Genomic DNA, 27,203 nt, shown 5'->3' with positions numbered 1-27,203 from the left:
CTAGTGAAATTTCACAAGCAAACTCAGGGTCTTGCTGAGATCTTCTCTTACCTTGAGAGATTTCCAGAATGATCTTAAGGCTGATATAGTTCTATAAATCGTACTTCTGTCTACCATCCTACAGCCTTCATATAGTTAGGCCTCAAATTCTTAGCTGAATTTGGACAAATATATAAGAATCAGTGTGCAGAAAATGAGGAGCCCCACATAGAATATCATCCTTTGACTGTCAATTTCACTTTACCCAGGCATTAAACAAGAGATACAAGTGGCTTCAATCTATATCTCATTAACCACATTAGAACTCTTGTCCCGTTGTATTTACCCCGATTTATCTACCATTTAGTAATCCTTAAGTTAAAAGGCATGATTTTAAAGGCAGTTGGCTCAGTATTAAGTCTGAGTGAAATAGGAGTTGAATTAAATGTATGAAGATTAGATGCAAAAACAAGCCTGATCCGTAAAAAGAATCACAGCAAATGGAAACCAGGAATAGGACCTTTGCTATGCTACTCTTTACACTCTGGATTATAACAGTATAGATAAGCATCTCCAATTATGAGAAAATTAGTGAGATATTGTGACAAAAACTAAGAATAAATATAAAGGAAAAATTCTAATAATGAGAAATGACAGCTGTTTACCTTTGTATGCACATTGAAGAGGAATGGCTTTTGTTTTCCTGGTAACATTTAAAGAAGTCAGTGAGATTCTCTTCTGCTTATTAAAATGTCCAATATCCTACTTTAAAAAAAACTGGAGAGATGGGAAACTAGGAAAGTAGTACAACAAATGGTTTTCCAAGATTTTTTCCAACCCTGTGTCTCTCTACAAGAATACCTAATAATAGTAAAAAGGAAGGTATCCAACCACTTTGCCCTCCCACTCCTACCCCCACACAGTCCCCAAATTCTAGTGTCACAGATGTTTTCAATGCATAAGTGGTACAATGAAGAGCCACTAAGAAAACAAACCAGTAACACACTTAACACTCTAGATATTTTGTTCTTTTCTCTCTCAATTTTAAGTTTGGAGTAGTATCAGTATCTGTCTTCCTATGTGTCCAAATAGGACAAGGCTAGTTAAGAGTTCAGGACTGGGCAGAACAATAAATATGACCAATATTAGTGATAAATAAATATCTTTGGCAAGGACACAACAATTTTATTGTATTAACAGATTGAACTTATGGTGGGAAAGCAGGGGAGAAGCATTTTTTGTAATGATCCTAACCACCCAAGTGTTCAATGAAAAGTTGTTGAAACACATTCTTTCTGATTTAAGAGTCTCTGTTTTCCTTAGTCCCATGTTCCTTTATTCCTGCTTTTTCAGCTTTAGGGTATTTAATTTAAATCTGTAATTCATGCCCATGTGGGACACTGGCTATATAAACAATATAAAATAATTGCTCATTTATTAGTATCACAGGTTCTAAGTCATTTTCTCAGAAATAAAAAGAAAAGCAGCAGCCTTCTCTTAATGACCTCTTTTGTAATAAGTCTAACATTTAAAAAAAAATTTAACAACAAATATTTATCTACTCTATGTCTTAAGAGGATAAAAATTCTTATTTTCTGTATGAATCTTCTATAAATACCTGACACATGAAAAAGACATTTAATTCAGAAATTAATAATCAGAAATAAACCAGTGAAATCTACATAATAATTGTAACCAAAAGCAAAGTAGTGAAGGAAAAATTGAAGGTAAGTATTTTGTTATGACATTAAAAATAAAAACTTATTACAATAATTCTCTGTGAGACAAAAATTCATAGCAGAGATACAAGAAAAGTAGGACAACATACCAAAATGAGATGAAAATTGAAAAGAAAGAGCTCATGAAAGAAATAGAAGAAAAAAATAAAACAATCTCAGTGATAAAAGGAACATTGAAAAAAGCATAAATGACAGTAGAAATTTTGATAAACACAGGAAAGGACAGGAGTAAGAAAAATAAAAGGAAATAGGGGATATTCTGTATTAACACATTCTTCCAACATGAGAATTGGAATCACAACATGTTACCCAGTGACATTTTTAGATATTCATAGTTTAATCCCTCATCCTTTATATCACATGTTCCAATGAAGAAAATTATTATACAGCAGTATCTTCACAATCTAATGAAATTTCTATTTGCAACATGAAAATTCTGTCTTTATGAAAAACAATGTCGGCTTTCCATTCAAGTTAGCAGACTGAGAAAACATGTCTAATTCTCTTTCCTCAAAGAAAAAAAATATCCAAATGAAATAATAGAAAAGATATGTTTTAAAAAGAAAAAAAAAGCCAATAATGGTGCTGAAAACAGAAAAGGTGCCATCAGCAGATGAAAAATAGAAATTCCAGGAAGACAGAAAGCAGATGGGATCAAACAAGTAGAGAAATGAAAGCAGAAGAAACACCATTCCCAGACACCATAATTAGGCACCATTCTTTCCAAGGGTGTCCTAGAGAATATCCAAACTTGGAGTCAACAAATTAAAAGAGCAGAAATTGGCTGGCAAGAGGGAAGAAAATAAAGTAATTCATTAAATAATAGGATCTAACTCCTGGGAGAGCTGGGCTTCTCTCTCTTTATCCTGTACCAAAGAAGCACCTGCAGCAGTGCTTGAGCCTAAGAATAAGTTTTGTAAGGAGAGAGAAGTCGCTAGCAGGATGCTCCCATGCATCCTTCTCATTTAAGATTAAGCCAGTTGGGGAAATTATATATATATGTGTTTGTGTGTGTCTGTGCAAATACACAAGTACCCATGACCACAGTTTATTCTAATTATTTTGGTCTTTCAATCATAAGAGTAATCTGATATTTGAACAACATCCATCTTAAAGAAATTCTAGATACAGAGAAGAGAGACAAAGAGGAAAGGCTACATCAAGCAAATAATATAAGGAAAGATTTTCTGATTGAAAGGGCCCAGATGGAGAACACATCTGAGTGAAATTTTACTGCTCCAAGTTTAAAGAGAAAATTTTTTTTTTAAAAATCCCTAAGAGAAAAAACAATTTACCTGCAAGGCATCAAGAATCAATTTGATGTCAGATTTAACAGCAGACATGGTAGAAGACAATGGAACATTTATTTTTCAAAGTCAGAGAAGTAAAAGATTATGTAACTGAAATAAATATTCAAATCAACAATCAATTATGAAACAAAAGAAAACGGTCATTGAGATGGGAGAAATAAGAAAAATTACCAATCGTATACTTTTATGAACCAAGAAATTTCTTAAAATTAAATCCAAGAAAGAATAACAGTGGAATACATGAGAAGGGTGGTAATTGACTCTGACCTAGAGCTGCACTGTTGAATATGGTAGTCACTTGCCACTTGTGGTCAAGTTACTCAAAATTAAATAAAATTCAGTCCCTCAGTTGCATTAACCACATTTCAAGTGCTCAGTAGCCAGTCATATGTGGCCAGTGACTACTCGTTTGGAAGCAAAGATGTAGACCATTTCCCTCCTTGCAGAAAGTTCTATTGGGCAGCACTTAATTTGAAGAAATGAAGAAACCTCGAAAGGAAGAAGGGGACACATTAGATCTTAATTTTAGGGAGATCATTTTTGTGAAACAACATTTTAATGTTGAACCCAATCACATTCCTTTTTAGAAAAAATTGTACCTAATATCAACCCATAGATAAGTCACAAAATATTTACAAAGAACAAAATCAAATGTTCTAAACTTTGAGAATATAAACAATGATAGCACAGGAAAAGAGCTGGAAAGTGGTGAAGGAGAGGAAAGGAAGAGTAAATGCACTGATTGCTTGATTTTTTAATAGCATAGAGGTAATTTGCTATATTAAGAGAGAGAATAGAAAAATGTAACTAAAAATAGTGAAGCGAAAGAAGATATACAGATAAGTGGTAGGAACTATAAATGCACTAAGCTCTTTATCTTTTCTGATAGGTCAATAAATATCATTCAAATTTAGTAAATTAATAAACAGAAATATGATGCAACATAAAATGAATAATAACAAAAAGAACTAAAACAGAACTATTAACAATGACTGACTTTGGAAAGCAGGCTGGGACAGCTACTATGCATTGTTCTCATTGTATATTCTTCTGTGTGGTTTAATTTTGATTTTTACCATGAAAGTATATTCCCCTATAATTAAAAAAATACCCGGCCGGGTGCGGTAGCTCACGCCTGTAATCCTAGCACTCTGTGAGGCCGAGGCGTGTGGATCTCTCGAGGTCAGGAGTTCGAGACCAGCCTGAGCAAGAGCGAGACCCCATCTCTACCAAAAATAGAAAGAAATTAGCTGGACAACTAAAATATATATATAAAAAATTAGCCGGGCATGGTGGCGCATGCCCGTAGTCCCAGCTACTCGGGAGGCTGAGGCAGTAGGATCGCTTAAGCCCAGGAGTTTGAGGTTGCTGTGAGCTAGGCTGACGCCACGGCACTCACTCTAGCCAGGGCAACAAAGTGACACTCTGTCTCAAAAAAAAAAAAAAGAAAAAAACCTATTTAGAATAGTCATCATAAAGTCATATAGTTATTTATAGAATAAAATCATTCTTGTTTGAAAATCAAAACTGTGTCAACTATTGCCTAAGATAATCATTCTTAGGAAATGGCAAGACCATTGCAGGATGGGTATCTCACAAGAAATTAGCAGTAATTAAATAAAGCTGGCACATGGATATAGTAGCATAAATACCCACCATTGAGACAGAATAGAGATTAAATTTAGAGTTTTAAATTATATCTTGTACTCTCAGTCGTTGAATTTAAAATGTGTGAACAGGTAAGTTCGCAATGAAAGGTTGGAAACACTCATAATTTAGAGGAAGAGGGATAGGTTTGAATGGCACAAAAACTTCTCGGAGCCCAAGCAGGGCTTTGGAAGGACCGAGAAAGAACTGTGCAGCGCGCTGGTGGCAGTCTGGGTGGTTCTGTGCTCAAAGGTCCGTGCCAGGGAGAGAAGTCAGAAGTCCAGAGTATTGCGAGAATGACTCTTCTTGTGGTAGCTCTGGCCTCCTAGGAATTAGGAAGGGCCATAAATCTCAGGAGAGGTACTATTTGTGCAAAATTCCCAGCCCACATTTGCAGACTGCAGAGGTTCAGATGCATTTTGTTATGGGTCAGAAAAACAAGCAGGCTTCTTGGGCACACCACTCAACCAGGCTGAAACTCCACATCTCTGTGGTTTGTCCATCATTCGGGCAACCAAAAATGCCACCTCATCCGCAGTTTGCAACTATTTTTAACAGGCTCATCTGCATTGTCAAAAACTGCCCCTATTTTGGCAGATAAGCCAGTCAACTCTGGACACAGTGCTGGTCTCTTAGATTTCTTTTTGGAAAGTATTTAAGATTTATGGTGGGAATTACTCATGACAGCTGCATTCTTTCCACTGGGTTAAGACCACCATTTGGTCTAATAACTCCTAATTGTGTGTCTATCCTAGTCTAAGCTTCTTGGGAGCGGGGGGGGGGGGGGGGGGGGGGGCGTGGGGGGGAGGTAGGAGGAAAAGACTTTTAAAAATCCCCTACAGCAATACCCAGTGATTTCTGCCAAAGGTAAACACTGTTTTGAAACATAAGTAGGTCAGCTGATGATGAACAAATAAATGATATTTCAGTGAGTGTGGATTTCTTCAGAGATTTTTTCATTACTGCTGTTAATGCCAGTCCGATAAAAAAAAAAATGTAAAATGACTTAGTTTCATCATGTTCCCAAAGTATTTTTAGCGTAACAGGCAAAATTCCTGTCAGCATTTACAGTCATGTTATTTTCTTGAAAGAGGTACCTCTCAAAGTGATTTTTCTCCAAACTTCACCAAATCACAACAAAGGTAACTTGAAGACATTGCTCATTTAAAAATCCTATGGAGTCTAATTATATTTCCAAAATAAGTAGTTTCCAAGCCAGCAAGGATAATGTGGTTATGAAAAGGATGTCCAAATCCACCAATTTACATTGGTTTGGTTTGGCATAACTTTCAAAGTTCTTGGAGTAAAAAGAGGATGGCACGTGAATAATTGTAATTTGGATAATAATCCTGGGACTTTGGGTTTGCCATTCTGTGAGCCATGCAGGGGAAAGTTAATCAACTTCAAGACTGTACCTATGTAATTTATGACTCTTAAAATTCACTGATATGTTCCAGATTATTTTGTGAAAGGTAATACCCTCCTTTTTAATATGTACTTTGTCATTTTCACTCTATTTGTGTAATTTAAAAAGTATGACAGCAGGAGAGCATGAGCCATTCGAAGCAGGAGCCACTAATGTCAGAGATTGTTATCATTCACAAGATGCATGGCGTTGATATCTCTGAATCTAAAGGGCTTGGAAGTTATGTCGAATCAGATTCATATTGCATCTAATATGTTTTGCTTTACTCCCTCTTACCTTCCGTTTTCTGTCTCCAGCCACAATTAGCAGTTTCTCTGCTGTGACTCTTCTCCAGGCACGGTGGTGGCACAGGCCTGAATTACCCTCCCCGTCTCCATCACCCGTGCTCCCTCCTTTTATCCCAAAAGAAAGTTGGGTCATTGCTTTAGTATGAGGCTGCTTTCTTTAAACAGTCCAGTGCTTTCCAATTGTTCATATGTCCATACTGCTTTGTCGAATGTTTTTGATTACTGGACTTTTAAAAAAAAATTTTACTGAAATTTAAGAAAGAGTTCTTTTTATGTTGTGACTTCAAATTTCTATAAGAGAAAAAGAAAACTTTTGGATACGGCGAATTTCAGTCGTTGAGATCCAGTTTACAACTCTAGACAGCATATGCATTTCACTAGCATTCAAAAGAATATTGGGAAAAGAGAAGAGCTTCGAAATAGACATGCACTTGCTTGTTCACCTCGTATAAAGGGATATGCATGTGAAAGTGAGATTTAAGTAAGGTCTTTATTTGTTACGATAAAATTTTGCTGAAATCCAAATAATTTCATTTATTATTGACCTCTCATAAAGGTCCAGCTAATTAGCAAAATGAAAATTAGTTATAAAAAATAGTCAATTTTTTCATTTTTATTGTATTAATAACAGATACTAATTGACATTTCATCTTTAATCATTATTGTAAATAAGACTGATTTGACTGGTTCTTTAAGAGACATATTAGAATTTCTCATTTGGAGAACATAGACCCACATACTCCACTGACATTTCCACAATGTTCTTTTTCACTAAATTGCTTCAAAGCAATTGATAACCCATGGGAAATAATCAGAGCCATTTTCATTTGGTCAAACTTTGTCTGTTTGTTTGTGATGGCAAACAGCAAGGTGATATTATTTACAACTCATGGTTCTAAGTGATGTGTGATTACTTCCAAATCCAAAACTATCCCCAAAGGCCCCAAACTTGCTATCATGAACATTTTTCTACAGATACTACAGGGACAATAAAGAGGATTGTAGAGAAGAATTCCAAAATCTTTTCCTTAGTGGCTACGTAGTCAAAGAAATTAAGAGGGGAAGTTTTTAAGAGGACACAATTAGATGTACAAGTCTTAATACTTTTAAAATCTATAACATTATTTAAACTTTCAAAGGCTAAAGCTAAGTATCAAATACTATCTAATAATAATAAAGAAATTAAAAAGTTAATAAATTATTCATAAATTAATCTTTTAATATTATGGGTAAATGTGCATAAACTAAAGACCACCATGGACCAATACTAAAACTAGCAATTAAATATTAGAAACAGTTTAATTAGGATGATTGCCACATTTAAATTGTCAAGCACACATTGTTCTTTGAAACAAACAAACTGGAGGGAGTATTTTTAGATTAATGGAGCTATTTTGTGCATCAGGAAGAAAAAATATATTTGATTTTTATAAATGTATATGTCTTAGAAACTTACCACTTACTAATAGATATCCAGCTTCATCTAATTTCTCACAATTTATAGTTTTCAGGAAGGAATAGAGTCTCAGTAATTTATTCTTAGATTATTCTAGAACTACAACACTCACATAAACTAATATATTTGATAATAGCTATTCCATTTTATTGCCATTATTCCAAGTTACCCTATAGTTTATTACATGGAAGAGTAAAAACCATAGAGAATGATTGTTCTAAATTATGCCATCAATATCTGTGTTATAAGTTATGTTATTCTACCCTAACCTACTGATGAAATATTTTGCATAATGACAGAAATGTTCTGAATATAAAGTATATAAAAATATAGAGATGCTAAAGCAATAAAGGGGCTCATTTCAGGTCAGTAAAGAGCTTTGGAAAGGCTTTATTCTGTTATACTGTGACAATAATTTCTACCAACATATTTAATACTTACCATTGTGAATTACAATGATTATCCATGGTGCTATATCACCTCCTTGGAGAAGCTGCTGAAATAATGACTCTACGTTGGCTGATAAGCTCTCCTAGACCTCTCTGAGGGCCTAGAGACAGCAAAGAATATGCACTCCTGACCTTAGAATTATGTTATCAGCATTTTAAGGGAAAATAATAGTGTTTGAATAGGTGTTTCTCTTTTCATTTTTCTGTTTCTTCATCATCCTGATAACTTGGTAGTGAAAATACCTAGATACCATAAATAGATGTGTGGAAAAGAAGTACTTGATTTGTCAAAATTCACTGCCAGGAAAGTTATTTCAAATTATAGATGACCAGTTCTAAAATATGAAACTAATTTCACCATTTTGCCAAAGATTTCTTTTTATTTGTTCCTCCATAATGGAGCACCTCATTACCTATAATACACTAGAAGTTATCAAACTAGTTTTATATCTGGAATAGAATTTTCACTCTATAGTTTCAAATAATGAGATTGATATATGTTATGCTATAGTGATCACAGGAAAAAAAGGAAATAGAAAAGAAATGGAGGGAATAAAGAGAGAGAGATAACAGAGGGGAGAGAGAGGGAGGAAAGGAGAGAAACAGGAAGGCAGGAAGGTGGGCAGGAAGGAAATAACTCACAAATGTCTTGAGTTATTTTATTAGGTCATTAAATATGAAATGTCTGATTTTGAATCAAAAGTGTAGTTTTTTATCTCAAACAAGAAGCAGTACTATTAATCAAATTATGCCCCTAAACTATCGACACAATTATGCCATCTTAACGGTAGCTTGTTTATGCCAGCAGTGAAGCCTGGAGACCAAGTGGTGATGAAATTGCAAAAGGTGTTTTCCACAGTTTGTTAAGAATGGAATATTTTTCCCTGCAAGAAGTTGTCCAAAGCATGGAAGAAGTGGTAGTCAGTTGGTGCAAGGTCTGGTGAATATGGTGGATGACAAAGAGTTTCCAAGTCCAGCATCTGTAGCCTTATTTGTGCAGCCTTATTTGTGCAACATGTGGTTGAGCATTGTCTTGCAAGACAATTGGCCTGTCTGTTGGCCAATCTCAGCTGCGTAACTGCAAGCATCCTCATTATTTCATCCAACTGGTTGCAGTAGACATCTGCTGTAATCGATTGATGAGGTTTCATGAAGTTGTAGTGGATAATACCTGCACTGGACCACCAAACAGACACCATTAGCTTTTTATGATGAATATTTGATTTTGGACTATGTTTCAGCACTTCGTCTTTATCCAAACATTGTGCCAAATGCTTGTAATTGTCAAAAAGAATCCATTTTTCATCACACGTAACAATATGGTATTGAAATGGTTGTCCTTTATATCATGACAGCAAAGAAAAGCAAGCTTTGAGATGATTTCTCTTCTGATGCTAGTTTAATTCATGTGGTACCCATCTATCCGGCTTCTTTACCTTGCTGATTTGATTCAAATGGTCCAATATTGTTGGAATAATAATGTCAAACCTTGCTGCTAATTCATGCATAGGTTGAGATGGATTCGCTTCCACTACAGCTTTCAGCTCATCATTACCCACCTTGGTCTCAGGTCACCATGTGGCTAATTTTCAAGATAAAAATCACCAGAACAGAACTTTTCAAACCATCAACGTCCTGTGTGTTCATTAGCCACATCCTTCCCAAACACTTTGTTGATATTTCAAGCTATCTGCGCTGCATTGGTTCCACGACGGAACTCATTTTCGAAAATAACACAAATTTTTGACTTAGCCATGGTTTCACAAAAATTGCTCTAAAAAAACTTAGAAAGATAATCACAAGCCAGACCATGCTATTGAAAGACTGAAGATGTACTTTCACAATAAAAATAAAACAAGAAGTGTCAAAGTGAAACATCAGAGATGTCAACTGTCAAATTTAGTACTTGAAGAAATTGGACATTTCATACTTAATAACCTTTAGAAAATGATTAATCTTTCTAAAAAGGGCAGTAATACACATATACCCAGCAGTTCTTTGTTTCCTCCACTTTGATTCCTATTTTTTCCTTGGAAATTAACTTTGAATGTAGTATGTAATCCCATGCCACCTACTGCTCTTTGTGGTTCAACTAGACTCAAATTTGTTGATGATTAATTTTCACAAAGCTTCATGATCAGTTTGTTGGGATTAAAATTTTGAAGATTGCTTAGTTTAGGACATAGAAATTTATTTTCTCTGTGAGGAGATATTTGATTGTGATTTACTACTCTTTCCCCCCATAGTTATTATTTTTTTCCTTTACCATCTCAGTTCTTACATGTGCTAATATAAAATACGTCCTTTTGTTTTCAGGTCTAGATGTTGATGGAATATATCGAGTTAGTGGCAATCTTGCAACAATACAGAAGTTAAGATTTATTGTCAACCAAGGTAAGTGATTCCTTCACTTCAGGCATTTTTTCAATAGTTTCATCTCTAACAATATTTCAGACTGTGTTGCATGTACTGTGAATAGATAACAGTAAAAGCTTTACAGGGAGATACAGAAGGTTGAAGAAATTAAAAGCTTATCACAAGAGAAGTAAAAGATAACCAACCAGTTTACCTGGAGATGAACAGAATAGAGAAAGAGACAAACTAATAGTTTATGTGAAATAAATAATGAGTGGGCCATGGCAAACTAAAAATGGGGAGAAGAAGAATAAAAGAGTAAAAGAAAGAAAATAAAAATATCACACAATCCAGCAATTACACTCCATACATACCTAAATGAGTCAAAAACTTATATCCACCCAAAAACCTTCACACAAATATTTATAGCAGCCTTGAAGGCAACCTAGATGCCCTTCAGTAGGTGAATGAACAGAATGAACCGTAGTACATCCATATAGTGGAACATTATTCAGTGATAGAAAGAAATGAGCTATCAAGCCATGAAAAGACTTAGAGGAACACCAAATGCATGCTTCTGAGTAAAAGAAGCCAGCGTGAAAAAGTATGATTCCAACTAGACAACATTCTGGAAAAGGCAAAACTAGAGACAGTGAAAGATCAATGGAAGCAAAGGATTGGGGGAAGGAGGGAGAGATGAATGGGTGAACACAGGGTATTTTGAGGACAGTGAAACAATTCTGTATAGTACTGTAATTGTGGGTACATGTCATTATACATTTGTCAAAACCCATAGGATGTGCAAGAGTTAACCCTAATGTAAAGTATGAAATTTAATATATCATATTGGCTCACATTGATTATAACAATGTACCCCATTAATGCAAGATGTTATTGATGGAGAAAACTGTTAGAAGGGTGAGGGGATATATGGTAACTGTACTTTCTGCTCAATTTTTATGTAAACTTAAAACTGCTCTAAAAAGTATATCAATTCAAAAAATAAAAATAAAGGAATTAGGAAATGAAAAATATGAAGGCTAAAACATCTTCAGGTGGTGTTATAGACAGCTCTCAGGTTTTTAGAATCAGACAAATGAGGTATAACCCAGCTCTCTCTACTTGTGTCCTTGGCATCTTATTTAACCTCCCTGTGCCTCTGTTCCTTATCAGTAAAAATAGTGGGGGGCATGCCTTGGAAACACGTGTGAGTATTACATTAAATAGCATACGTGGCATTCTCTTAGTAACATGACAGACTCATGTTAGTTTTCCTTTCACTTAAAAACAGTCAGTAGTGTTTACAGAAGAAGTTACAAAGTCCTCATAATCTGGCTTCCCACCTAACTTCTATCAGGCTTCGGGTCCTCTGAATTTCCTTCCTAATACATGTATTTAATGCATAAACTGTACTCCCACATTTATAGACGCTTATATTTCTTAATTCTTTTGCATACTCTCTTCCCTGTACTTTCAAGATCTTCCTGGTTTTTTCTTCCCACCCCACATATACAGGTTTCCTGCCTGGTAGGTTTCTCCTTATTCTTCAAGGCCCATATTATAGTAATTTTTTCAGGAAGCCTCCAGTCAGATTTCTTCTCTGTGTTCTCATTACACTGGGTAGTTGAATTTATAGTAGTACATTCACATTTTTAAAAATTCCATGTATTATAAGATTTAGATATAGATTTAATGCCTTCTTTTGGAGAGAATATAATTGAATGTACTCAGTGATTATATTTAAGAAACATTACATTTGAAAATCTTGGAATCAAAAAATAAGATACTAGCTGAAATGTCTATCTCTTTCACAAATCTCTGGAAAGGCAGGACTTGAATCATCCTGTATCTTTTCCCATTAACCAATATGAGCCTTGGGGTCTCCATACAGGGAGTTCTTCATACAGGGGGTTCTTGATTAATATTTGTTGAAAAATATGTCTGTGTGTTGCAGGTAGGGGAAGTATTAAAACTGGGAAGCATTAAACTCTCCTGCAATGCAACTTTAGTTGAACCACTCTTTGAAATGTTGACTACAATACTTTCAGCCAGTTGTCATATGATTCTTGTTTCTGAGTATCTCTATAACTGAGAATCTCCACAGCTCTGCTTGTTCACTAATGCAATTCTTTGTCTTTCACAATTACTCTCCTTCCTGGGCAAAACACAGAACTAGACTTTACCTCATGTATTCATATTGGTCCCATTAGACTGAATCAGAGTGCCCTCTCTATGGGTACAGTTGGGATAAAATAGTCCCAGCCTCATATTCATTCCAGTTTATAAACAGCTAAACTCATTCTTACAATATATTTCATGCTGAAACCATATCCTGATTGGGCTTCTAGACAGCTGGCCAACACATTTCTTCCACAAAGAAGAAATCTCAAAACAGAAGCCATGCTAGAAACAAACACTAGTTGCATTTCCTGCCTTTGAAAAAATTATGCTCAGCAGTTTGAAAAGGCAAAAAAAAAAAAAAAATCTGCAAGGAAAATATGAAATCTGTCCATCTCGTCTTTTGCAATCCAAACTTCAGTATCCTCTGAGGCTATGTGCTCATGTTTCCATGAGAATTGACAATGTAAAGCTGGACAGAGGCCTGAGTTGGTATCTGGTAGCACAGAATTGTCAGTAAACTGTCTCCCTGGTTTATAGCACTGTCAGAATGCAACACACTCAACACAAATTATGCTACATTAAGGACCTTTGATACTGGTGACTTTGTCCAAGTTATGTTGTGGAGTTTTTTGAATTAGATGATAAATGAAGTGCATATACCAGCCCCTTTCAAAATTTGCTAATCAGATTATCCTTTGAATGAATTTTCTGGACTGGTCTCATAACCTTGTTGCTAACACCATACCTTCCTCTCCATCTGGACCAAGACTCTAACAGTAGAGCTGACTTAGATGAGAATCAGTGCTGGGTACAAACAGGCTGTATGTGTACATGTGGCTTCCGTGAGTGCATGTGTGTGTGTGTGTGTGTATGTATGTGTGTGTGTGTAATAAAAAAAATGGCAAGGCAGTTATAATTCCATGAAAAGCATAAAGTACTATGCAAAGGCAGTGCATCCTTTTCTGCAGTCTAAGGTGAAACATAAATGATTTTGGCATACCTTCCCTGCATTAACATGCTTTATCTCCTCTGTGTTCACCTTGCACATGTTTCTTTTTTAGAAGGCTCTAAATATATATTTTTTAAACAAGTAAGCCCCTGCCCACTGTTAGACTAGACAAATGAAAACTGATTTTGGAGATTTTCGAGACAGTTGAATTGCAATTTATGTGTTTCACTAACTTTCTTGAATGCTATAATCATCAGCAATTCTAAATACACCAGTTGAATGATTCAATTTGTTTTAGTTTTCTGTTTGACTCACTAAATCAGTAGGAATTAAATACCCTTATTATACTTCCAGATCAGATGACATACAAGTTAAATTCAAAGTGATCACTCTTGAAAAGCATTTCCTAATTATAACAAGTAATGATGATAATAATTATTATCATAAAAATAACTAGCATTTTCATAATGTATTGTGTGCTAGGCACTGTACTGAGTACTTTATATAATTTAATTCTCTCTTCCATCCTGTAGAGTAGGTACTATTATTATTTCCATTTTAAAGATGAGGAAACTGAGGCTCACATATTAAATAATGTCATAACGTTACAACCTGTAAGTGAGGAAGCTAGGACTAGAATCCAGATCTCTGACCCAGAGCCTGACCTGCAAACCACTGCTGTGACTCTATATTCCCCATTCATTAATTGTCGATTATCTCCTTTCAAAAGTGGAGATTAGTCTTTTCGTGCTACGTGTTCTTGTTTATGACTTTCATTTACACCCTGCTTCTTGGTATTTGTAAGTGATAAGTACTACCATTGGCATTTGACTAAAATTGTCAGAGAGATGCTTGGGGAAACACCAAATATCACAGTTACAAAGAAGCCTGGCACTGCCATTCTCTGTAGGGCTTTATGTAACTATGTTTGGACCAAGAAACTACTTTAACACAGTATTTTGTTGCAGCCTTTGTGATTTCTAGAAGTAAAGACCTCGATTTGCTGGGCTGTTGGTGAGTTAGCAAGCAGTGCTCTGCCCTGGTTGTTGAAATTGGTGACAGCTTTCAGTGACATTTTGCTGATACAACTCTTCTGTTCTATGAAGGCATCCCTCAAAGAAAAATGGTCCATGACCTTAGATGTCAACCTGTCATCAGCCTATGCCATTGTGTTGATTCTTCAGAAGGATCTGTGGTCTCCTGATGGTTTTCTTACACGTGGGTACTTTGCAAAGGACAGACTTCAGCAGGGAGGAAGCTGCATGACTGTCTTGAGAACTTCTGACAGTGGGTCTTGGAAATCCCCCCAGGCTGAACTCCTGCTCCTTAGGTTTGACCTGCCTATCTAGGCCTATTGCCCAAACTACAAATTTAGTTCAGACTTTCTTTGGTATTACTTAGACATCCTCTTTCACCCTTTAAAAAAGAGACAAGAGAGACTGGCATCCTTTTTGGAAAATACGAGCTATGAAGCTTTCCAAGCCTGTGAGCCAATGGGAGAGCTGCGAAGCACTGCAGGAAGAAATGACTGGAAATTTTCCAGACTGATGTTTCTTAGTCCACAAACAAGTATTCCCTCTAACCGTTTGCCTGAACTGGAGGAGATGACTTCTTACCAGGATTTTAAACATGTTTTCCTTATACAGAAACAAAATTTAAAGGAAGACTCTTAACACACCCTCCTTCACTTTTTTACACCAGGAAGAACAAAATATATAAATCTCATAATTGACATGGCCAAGAATCTTGTGCATGAAAGTGTATTTGTGTGTGTGCACATGCACGCACATTTGCATTTGTTATTTTAAATGAAAGATAGATTTTTTCCATTGTAGTCTTTCACTTTGCATATCTTTAGCCACCCAGATTTTATTGGCATAATAATCCAAATTAGCTATTGGCTTAAAGAGATGGATGTGCTTATTTTGAACACACTAAGAGTAAGCTCCATTGAAAACAATCAGAAAAACAATTTTGTGTTACCAGCTATACCTAAACTACTTTTATATAGATTTGTACCTTAAAGCAAAGCAAAGCATTAACTTTAGTAGCTATCCCTGTGCTTTTAATATTACTTGCAGCATCAAAAATTGAATAAAAGACAGGGAAAGTGAGAGAGAATGTGAACAATTGGCAGTTTCATCATGAAATAAGCAATTGGATGAAACAGAAAAAGATCTGGAAAAGGATTTCAAAACTTCTAGTTCTGTTCTTATAAAATAACCCTTGTATCAAGTCCATTCATTTTTCTATTAAGTGAGTTTATATTGCCCTCTTATTATTTTTAGAATGAGGTATTTCCTTAAGCCTACTTCACTCTCACCACCAACCACAGCAACAACAAAACAAACAGTGTTATTTGCTTTATCCCATTCCGCAGGGTGGTTTTTTGGTATGTTGAATCATTGATATTGCACCTTTTTGGCTTCTATGTGACAAGATTATCTTTTAACAATGATTTATTTTTCCCATTAAAGCTGAAAAGATCACTTGATCATAAATGGGCCAGACTCTAACATAGTTTCGGGGCTTTGGAAACTTTCTTAGACCTCATTTTTCAGCTACATTGAGTCAGGGAACTCAAAGATGATTGGAACTTGTATTGCTTTCTAGCTGCTTAAGAAAACGTATTGGCATTAGTAAATAATGTTGAGCACAGAAGTCAGAACAATAACTTCTTCACATTCATGCACATTTATACAGTTTCTAGTTTTTACATTATATTCCAGTAGGAAGTTTATGAATTTGTGTATATCTAAAGCACACAAATTATGGCTACTTATTTTAAAGCAAAATTATACCATACGTTCAGTATGGATTATATTCTATAACTCATTACACACCAAGCAATAAGGAGCTGACCTGATGCTGTGGTGAAATAATTAAAGGCAGAGATCATCTAATGGGAAAAAGCACCAGATACAAATGAGAGGATCTGCCTCCTTATCTTGATTCTGAGCTATTTGTCAGTCTAACAGAAAGTATTTTAACCCCTTTAAATCTCATACCCTTCATTTCCAAAATGAGAATAATAATGAAAATGTGAGGACTTTAAAAACTGAATCAGCCAAGTAATAATTAGTATTAACTTTAATTCAGATGATGAGTAGTTAGATGAAATCAGATCAATATCAATTAGTTTCCTTAGTAAAAGTGTGATGCTAAATATCAATAATCGAAGGTGGTATTTGCCTTCCACCCGATTGGATTTTATTTGATAATAATAATAAGAAAAACCAAATATAGGAAAACTATGGAGACTCCTTGATATTCAATGATAGATCTCATTACTAGCCAAATTCATAGGGCTTTTGAATTTCTGGACACAAAGGAAGAACATAATCTTATGTTGTCGATAGGTTTTTTGGAGGTTACTAATTGCAAAAGAATAGCATCCTGTTCTTTGGAAAGGGTGAGTGAAATCTACTGAAATCTTAGGTCTTAATTCAGTTGTGGCTTTTCCATGTAGATTTGGCCACTGAGTCTAGAAATTAGTCAGAGTTATGTAACTGCCAGTCCCCCCCAAAAAAAAAAAATCCTTAGGATATTTACAAAATTCTATCATCATCATCATCATCATCACAAATCATCATCATTATCACCATCAAAATTAATGAGTAGTTATTAAGAGCTTAGTGAGAAAATACACCAAGCTTACTTCTGCTCTAGCAATGCTCTATTGCACGGATTCCTAGCCCCGACCCCATAAGAGAATTGTATTGCTGGTGTGCTGCTGCCTGACAAAATTACTGCCAACTTAGCTGCTTAACGCAATACAAATATATTATCTCACTGTTTCTGTGGGTCAGAAGTCTGGGTAAAGCTTAGCTGAATCCTCTGGAGGCTGCAATCAACGTGTCAGTCAGGGGTGGGTTCTCATCTGGAGGCTTGACTGGGGACAGGTCTGCTTCCAGGTTCACATGGTTATTGGCAGGATTGAGTTCCTTGTGGGTTGTTGGACTGAAGGCCTCAGTCCATCACTGGATGTTTGCCAAAGGCCTTATGGACCTCTCCATAGGCCAACTCACAACATAGCAGCTTGCCTCACCAAAGCAGCAAGGAAGAGGGAGATCAGCAGCAAGGCAGAAGTTAGAATTTTTTGTAACATAATCATGAAGGTCACATCCCATCACCTTTGCTACATTATGTTGGTTAAAGCAAGTTACAGTTCCCTTCCACACCCTAGGGGAGGGGATTACACAAGACATGAACACAAGAGTCGAGGAGGATAATTGGGGGTCATCTGAGAGTCTATCTGCCATAAGAGTTAAGTGGTGGAATTTTCAAAAATAAAAATTTTGGAGCTCACTCAGAAACGCCAATGTAAAAAGTCTGGGGTTGAAGCTATAACTATGTATTTTTGAAGAAAAACTCCCCAGATAAATCAAGTGCATAGCCAGATTTGGGAACTTCCTGCAGCTAGTCCTATTCTGGCTCTCTAGTAGAGACCTGACTTACCAAGGCACAAGATACATGAGGCTTAAGTTTGAGGGAAGCAGAAATAGGCCATGAACTCCTTTTTTGTTAATCAATTTTCCAATGAGGGGAAGTTTTCTCCTTATATATTGATTAATGCAATTACGTTCACTAACTTTTAAGAACTGAGTCATTATATAAATCAAAAATACCACAGATATAGCATGTTTGTTATTAATATGATTAAAATTACATGTTTTGCCATTTTAATCCTTTTCCAGTGTTGTGGATTCTGGTATAAATGAAAAGGAAAGATGTTTTGCCTAATAATTTGCTAACAAAACTAAGGAGTAAATAATACTGAAAAATGTAATAGAATGATTCTAGTGCATATGATAGTATTTAATTGAGAATCTACTATATGGCAGGCACTCAAAATTAAAGGTATCTCAGACCCTCATAAAAGTTTGTAAGACAGGTAGACTTGGTTATCCATATTCTTCACATAGGAAATCATGCTTCAGAAAGATTAAGTAGCTCTTCTAAGGCAACATAATTAATGCATTATGAAGCCAGAAAGTGAACCCATTTTAAACTTACTTCAAAAAATATATTGCCTGGTTGCTGGATTCAATTTACCATGGGGGAGAAGGCAGAGAGAGGTTTTCTTTTTTTTAACATCAAAGAATCAAATATCACTTATTCTTACTATAATAGTACATTTTCCTGGTGTTCAGCCTGTGGGACTCTTCTGTTAGAAAAAATTTTCATTTTACAATATCCTCTTAATAAATAACCCTCAACTGCCTGTGAGTTCATCCAGTAGGAAACTTGATTCATCTTTGTATCTCCAACATAGAAAAGTGCCTGATACATTGTATGCACTAAATAAAGGTTTGTTTCTACAAAATAAGATGAGAGAATGATGAACTTCTCATACAAACCAATTATTATCAAATAATGTCATCGGTACATGGTGTTAGGTTCCATTTTTTACATGTATCAGCAAAGAAAACTCAAGCTGTATTTTTTCATTATCTTTTCTCTAGTTGCCTGTGAATTAGTACTTAATTTTAGACTGGATAAAAGAATCATGAGGCAGAAATGAATACTGAAGAATCCCATATTCCCATAATCTGCCTTTATAAAACAAAGCTTGGGGAGAGGTCACTTACTGTTCCTCAACACAGTATTTTCTTAGCAATTGAACAAGTCAGACATGATATTGGAAGGAGTGGCATAACTTGATATGCTGTCTTGGCCCTCCAAAATGTTGGGAATGACTAGCCAGGGTTGGATAAATAGCAATGAAATTATACTGCTCTTGTTAACCCCCAGGCCCTGAATTTTGAAAGTATGTCTTTTGTTTTCGTTTTCACACAGGTTTCCCTGTTGCTGATAATTACAGCTTTAATGACTCACATATATTTATATAGCACCTCTTTTCCAAGGTGCCCCATGTACTTTAGAAACAGTTTCTAATAAAACTGTGCGTTGGGAAAAAGTGTTCTCATCTCCCCAAAGCTGTTTCTGAAAAGGAAAGTAACAGTTGCAGAGATGGGAAGGAATTTTTTCAAGTCCCTGTGCACAATCTGAAGATAAATATTTAAAGTTTACAAATGTAGGGGCTGAAACAAGATTCAAACGAAGGTCTGAATAACTTAGTGTCACGTAGACGCTGCTAGGCCCTCACATGTGTGGGCCCGCTGGGGAAGGGGTGGCAGGTAGCCTTGTCCAATTCCCTCCTCTCTGAGGTTCCCAGGACAGCAGGATTAATATGGAACTGAGAGGTGAGCTCCATAAAATAAGATTGTTAACTTTTACATCATTCGTTCATTTGATGACACTTAAAGAGCCAGGCAGTATGTAGGACACTGGGAATACAGCAGTGAATGGAACAAGGGATGTTCCCATTCACACGGAGCCTCCGTGCCCGCAGACATTCCTGTCTGCCAGCTAAGAGCCCTGGGGACTGATTCACTGTGAATAAATGAGAAAACACTGGGACCTGCAAGCCTCCCAGCGCTGTTTCCTTCATCCCTCTCTGACCTCACTGTGTACCTCTCCCCTTCTCGTTATTTTCCAACCATCCTGGCTTCCTTCCTTCCTTCCTTCCTTCCTTCCTTCCTCCCTTCCTTCCTCCCTTCCTTCCTCCCTCCCTCCCTCCCTTCCTTCCTTCCTTCCTTTCCTTTCTTCCTTCCTTCCTTCCTTCCTTCCTTCCTTCCTTCCTCAGACACCGCAAGCTCATCTTCTTGGGGCTTTTGCTTTGACTTCTGTCTATCTGAAATGAGTTTCCTACGGGTCCTCACAAGATTCACTCCTCTCCACACACAAGTCACCTTCTCGGTAAGGCCTTCCCTGAACAACACATCTGAAACATGCCTCTACCTGCCCACGCAGTCACTCTGCCTCCTGGTATCTTGGTTTCTTTTCTTTACAGCACACACCATCTATTAATAAAATTGCCTTGCTTCTTTGTCCGTTGCTTCAGTACCTGGTGTCCTGTTCTATGTTGCAGCATCTATGTAAGCAAGACCTTGCCTGTCTTGGTCACCTGGGTATCCCCAGCTCTTCCTGTGCCTGGCACATAACAGTCTTCAAATAAATATTTGTTGGATATGAATGAATTCAACAAATAAGTGAATTAATGAGGAATGTTGGGCCGCCAGCAATGAATGGCTAGGCCCTGGCCAAAAGACAAGCCTTTAGCTTTCAGGATCATAACCCAGACCCAGGAAAAAATACAGCCTCAAGAAAGGATACCTTAAGAATTTGAGAGTCACTATCCAACCAGTCGAAAGTACGAGATACTTCTTCCCAATCCCCACCTCCCACCTTCACCTGAACTCATGATCTGACTGTCCAACATGGAATGCCTAGAAAAGACTTGGCAAGAAGAGGCAGCTCCCAGGCTGGAAGATCAGAACCAACCCTAAAAGCTGGGTCCCTTATGCCACTCAAGACTGCCTAAGTCATGGATGACTCCTGCACCAGGTGACACTAAGACCACATTGAGGGCTGTCATCTGCTTATGCAAATTTCCATAGTGCAGTCCCTCTCTGGGACATTGCTTGTTGCCAAGCTCCTCCCAGCCCCATATTTCATGACACCTCATCTTCAGTTTGCCCAAGAACGCCTCTCACTCAAATTACAAGTGACTGTCCCAGCCTTGCCATGGCTCAAATGAAGTAATACAAACTGTAAGATATATTAGAAGAATCAAGAAAGGAGTAAAATTGGTTTAAGGGTATAAAATAAGGTTTTAATAGGCCTAAAGAAGACTTTAAGTGGGATTTAGTCATTCAAAAATATTTCTTGAAAACCATCTATGAGCCATGCTTGCTTCCAGGTAAGCAGAGAGAGCCTAGGAGAACCAGGCTCTGGTGGAGTATTCATTTTGGTGTCAAGAGGTACAAAATAAGCAAATATACAAGACTGTATCAAGAATTATAATCAAGATAGTGATGTGGTAGAGAATAACTGGTAGGGAAGGGAGGGGTGGCCCTCAGATTGGATGATCTGAGGTCTCCTTGAGGGGGAGCCATTTGAGTAGAGACCTAACCTGGTAGGAAGGAGGGAGCCATGCAGAGATGTGGAGGGAGAGCAAAGCAGGCAGAGGGAAACTGGCCCCAGGGAATGAGGGCTTATGTGAGATCAGGACATGGAGGAGGCCAGAGGGATAGGCAAAGATAGGCCAGGTAGGCCTTACCAATCTAGATTAGAAGTTTGTCTTTTATTCTAAATTCAGCAGAAATGGGTAGAGGGGAGAAGTAAGCTGGAAATGATCTCAGCTCATTTATGTATTTATTTTTTAAATTGTTCTGGCTGCTATGAGAAGAATGAACTGTAGGGGGAAAGAACAGGTACAGGAGACCAGGTAGAGGTTGTTACAATAGTCCAGTCAAGATATAATAATGGTGGCTGATTTATAGGAGGTAAACTCCATATTCCAATTGTCTTGTTTTCCATGACCCTTTTAAACCATTTCCTTTAGGCAATAAAGTGCAAGGAGAGCACTGGCCCAGGAGTTAGAAAGCCTGGGTCAACTTCTATGTCACCTCTTACTAGCTGTGTCATTTTGCCCAAGTCATTTAACCTTCCCAGGGCAATTTTCTAATCTTTAAAGCAAGCGTATCTATTCTTTGGAGATGAGTCAATCACATGAGATAATGAAACTGCTACACTGGAAAATGCTGCACCATATGGAAGTTATATCTGAATGTACCCCTCACAACCACCCTTATGCAGAAATCTATTGTAATATAATGAAGCATAAGGTTTTTTAAAGGAAAGAATTTTGACAAAGAAAGGGTTTATCTAAGGTCCTCCTTGGATTATTTAAATGCCACTCAAATGTTCTCTGGACCTCCCCGAATCACAGGAATCACTCTTTCTTTTAAGTCCTATGCTTATAATTTCAGCCACTCAATTCACAATAATCTCATTTGTATATGTTGTTTTATATAATTAGCAAAATTTATATGTTTATATCTTATCTCCTCAATGCACTGAACACTCCTTAAGGACAGAGCTCATATCTTTTAAATCTGCCTGTCCTACCTCACCTAGATTATCTTACACATGATGGAGTCCCTATACATTTTGATTAATTTACTGATTACATCTAGAGTTCAGCCATTTCCTTTAAAAAAAAAAGGGGAGGCATATTGGGCATCCTAGACATGTGTCTCAAAATGGACTATTTTACTATGTATTGTGGAACTCAATTCCAGAAACAATAGCAAGAAATACATAAAGTGTTAGCACAAGGTACTGATGACGTATATTGTCTTTTTCAAAACTGCCTCCCAATTTCATACCATTTACATGTATTTCTTTTGAAAACAAATGGAAAAAGAAGAAAGATATGTTTTGCTTTTTTAAAAAAAATAGATAAATCCTCATTAAAAGAGTAGGATTCACCCTACAGAACATACCAAGAGAATGTCAGTACTTGAGTTCTCTAAAGCACTTGAAATGCTGTCTCACTGAATCTTTATGAGAAACCTACTCACTTTATAGGTAAACAAAAGTCCCTGTGAGTTTAAATGAGTTGGTAAAAGTTGCATTTGTTCGTTCAGCTGATATTTCAAGTAGGTATTGTGTTGCCTGGTAATCTAGAGACAAGTTGGGTTTAAAGCCCAGCCGTGGTCTTCTAATGCCTAGTTTTGACATTGGAGGCTCTTGGGACAAGCAGTGTACCCAATAGTCCCCTTAATATAATATCTGTGGGATTCTAAAAAGCCAATGAGATAATTTTCCTTAAATAGTAACAGGGATTGGTGGCATCTGTCTTTCTTGCTGTTTCATCTTGTCTTTTACACTTCTCCAGATTGCTCGTCTCCTTGTGGTCTCCTCTGTGCCACATTCTTCCTGAGCAAGTGCCCTGCTTTCCCTTCTCGTGAGTCCCTTCTTTTCATGTTCTGGCAGCCATAAGGGGCTCACTCGCTTTCTCTTCTCAGGACATTGGAATTCAGGATCCCATCGGCCCTAGGGGCTGGAGTATGTACGCATATTATTATGTGATAGGTTCCAGTGGGACGGCAGACCTGTCTCTCGGAGTTAGAGGCACACTATCCGTGGTCTTGCTGACTGATGAACTCATCTCCTTCACACAAACCTCACGATTCCTGGAATAAATCTCAATAGGAATTATTTTCTTCTTCCACGGTGCTCCCATAACATTTTGGATCTGTGGTTCAATACTGGTTTTAGTCTATTCCACATCCCATCTCTCTTCCTTTCCTAACTGTTAGACACTGGAGAGTGAGCTGCACTTCACAGTTACCCCTGGGTTCTCCATGAAGCCTGTCCTGTGCAGTGCTCATCGCAGGACCTCAGTAAAGCTGTGCCTGCCGGATCCTCTTACTTCTGCGGGCCAAAATACTCAGCATTACACTTTTACCCCCAGAGAGCTACCCGGGGTGAAACCAGTGTCAATTACAACCCATAGCATGGAGAGGCCAACTGTGCCTTTGGAGCCTTCAGGTCACTCTGTCCTCACCCCTGACACCTGTAAGATACTGAATTTTAATGAGCCCATTTTCTCCATGTTCATACCCCACGCACCCCAGGTTCCTTCTCTCTCTCTCCTCTCTTCCCTTTGCCTTTACTCAGGGTTATCATCCCCCATCTCAAGAGTCTGCTAAGACTTTCCAAGGTGATAATCTGTTGATCTGAGTATCATAGGCCATGCTCTCTACTACTCCTGGTAGGTATAAGGTAAGGAACCTCAGATAATCAAGCCAACAGTGAGGATTTCAGGTTTCTATGTAAAGTATCTTCAGTACTTGATGTTGACTCACCTCAAATCACAGTACTTAGACAACTATACAGCCAGACTTATCTGGAAATTTATTTTTCTCATTCAAGAAATTCTCATATGTTTATTCTTACTTCCGAATTAATATAGCCATTCTCATTCCTTAAATCCATGTGTAAGTAAGTTCTGAGATCACCACCCTCACTACTAATCTAGTTACATAGAAATCCCTCCTAATAAAAAAATTTTAAAGATACAAAATAAAACCAAAACACAAAAGACCATATCAAGAACCATTTAAAGCACTTTAAAAGCGGGAAAGTATACTAGCTAGAAAAGTTTGAATCTTCAAATTACAAAAATGGAAATTCACAAATAGAAAAAATACTCCTAGGTATCTTTATATCTGTTTCTTCATTTGTACCACCTTTCGTGTTTGTAGAAGAAACAATAATTCAGGTACTTTTCATTTTACTGGGATAAGAAAAGGAAATGCTAACTACAGCACAGCTTCATGACTCAAAAGTCTGTAACTGGTATTAACGAACTTTTAAAATGCTAATTTTAATGCTAGCTCCCACAGAAAGATGCCTTAAAGCAAAACCTCACATTTCTTATCTGCTAAAAGCAATGTGTTTGCATCCCTTATAAAATAAAATGGTTGAAATAAGGTTTTTAAATGGCTTAAAGTTTCAAGGACTTCTCTGGTTCACAGTTATTCTTCTAGAGAAAAGAAAATTTATAAAATCACATCCATTAATGGTCCCTCTGCTAGAAAATGGAAATACTCCCAAATATGTTCCACTCTAGGAAAATCAAAAATAACATGTAAACTACAAATATGTTAGCCAATTGAGAATATTTATTAACTAAATAATTTAATAATAAAGAAAATGCCTACTTGATTAATTGTTACAGAGTAAAAATTACAATAAAACTGTCTTGATCAGTGCTTTGCAGAAGCGCCATTACTGTCTGTGCAGTTGTTTAACAAGGATTTAATTGGAAAGATAAGTGAATGCACATTTAAAAGTATTGTTAATTTGCTTTATAATCACCCCATCCTTCACAGTATTGACAGCACAAGGCACAAATCCCTTTCTGTTTTACAAGTATTATTTTCCATATGTGCACAATAAATTCTGAAGCAGTAATTGGAAATTTTATGGGATCCAACATACCTAGCGTAGTGGGTTTCGAGGTGTACTCTTCCTTTAGAAGAGGTAACCCAGTTCTAGTTGTTTTAAATGAGTGACAAATCTTTGATTTAAATATTTCCCCCATCCACTGCAGATCAGAATCATATTTGGTCCATGTCTAGAAAAAGTTGCCTCTCATATTTTATGTCTAGTAAAATCAGGATTGAGCGGAGAAAAGAAAATTCTGGATTATTTTAGTCTGTGACTATTTATGTTACTTTCTGGAAAATGTGCATTAGCAGTGGGGGTTCTAACCAAGGATGGTTTCTGGACTGTGGCCACGCCAGCACACCTATATCTGAAAACAGTTGTACCTGAACCTATTAAAGGAGACAAGAAAAGGGGCAAAGAACATCTTCTATGACAGATCTCTGCCTCTACAGCCACACACACACTCTCACTCTCACACACACCTTAGAGCTTGGAATCATCTGGTCAAAAATCTAATCAGTGTGGTTTGCAAAATAATGTCAGATTTCTAAGAGGTGCCTCAGATTTCTAAGTGGTGAGAACCTTAGCTAGCCAGGTTTCCAATGCCTAAAACCCAGAGATCTTCATCGTTGAAAGAGTCTAAAGCTATTTTGGAAGGAGGTCGTTTGCTTAGTCCAATGGGGAGAGAATGTTAGTGTGCCTTGTTTATTTGTTGATTCTGGAGGAACCACAATCCCTAGGATTTATTTCTAAAGAGAAAAGGGGTGAAAATAGGAGCCTTGTGTTGAAAATTGTGTACCACAATTGAACCTATTTTGAAAGCAACAATTGTTCCAATCATCTGTTGCCTCTCTACTGATAAAGACTGCCCACGTGGTTCTTCTTATGGTTATGGTGAGGAGGGTATGTCCCCAAAGTGTCTCATGTCAGTAACACTAAAAAGCATGAAAAGATATAGGGAACATGCTAAATGCCCCCCTCAGCCATGTCTCCATTCTGCTGGAATTGGTAGAAATTTGGCTAACTTTGGATGGTTTTTTTTTTCTGTAGCCAGCAAGCACTTCAACTATGAAAGCTTAGAAATTTCTTTAGAGGAAAATTTTCATTAAAGTCCTTTTCAGTATATACCTTTTTTTGCCCTCTTGATAAAACATGTTACCTCATATATTGTCATGGGAACAATTATTTTTATCCTTACTTTGGCTATACCTCTCAACCTCTAAACTTCTCACATTTACGTTAGCTTTTTATACTTACAGAGTAAAATATATATATTGAGTTTCACATGTCTAGAGATTTGCCAATAAATGCTAATATCCAATCATTTATACCAACTCACAAATCATGTGACTCTTTTTCTTCATCTTGACATATGTGTGTGTATATGTATATATTTCTCTAGTAAAAATTCTTACATGCTGAGTTTCACTCTCCCTACATGTGTATATACTTGAGTGTTGTGAAAACCACGCACAGAAACACATATGTATACAATTTAAAGACTATTTTTATTTCTTTTTCAAATTTCTCCATCAGAGACATGGATTTTAAAACTGTTTATCTTGGGTAAAAATGTCTTTGGGACCAAGACCTTTGCATGCCCCATTTCAACTAGACAGAGCTGAGACTGGTGCAATAATGAAATGTCCAGCTGTCCTTTAATTAACTGAAATGAGG

At 36.8% G+C, this 27,203-nt stretch overlaps 1 protein-coding gene across 2 annotated transcripts in view; it reads left to right on the top strand.

The window, feature by feature from the left end:
* Positions 1-27,203, top strand: part of ARHGAP15 (Rho GTPase activating protein 15) — a 590,409-nt gene that overhangs the window by 390,782 nt on the left and 172,424 nt on the right. For both annotated transcript variants that reach the window (XM_045559125.1, XM_045559126.1), the window contains exon 11: positions 10,610-10,687. In XM_045559125.1, coding sequence (XP_045415081.1) covers positions 10,610-10,687 — 78 coding nt within the window. The remainder of the gene's footprint in view (positions 1-10,609; positions 10,688-27,203) is intronic.

The sequence above is a fragment of the Lemur catta genome, chromosome 8, assembly GCF_020740605.2.
Source record: "Lemur catta isolate mLemCat1 chromosome 8, mLemCat1.pri, whole genome shotgun sequence".
Classification (NCBI taxonomy): Eukaryota; Metazoa; Chordata; class Mammalia; order Primates; family Lemuridae; genus Lemur; species Lemur catta.
The sequence above is the reverse complement of the archived record's forward strand: the minus strand, read 5'-3'. Positions and strand labels throughout refer to the sequence as shown.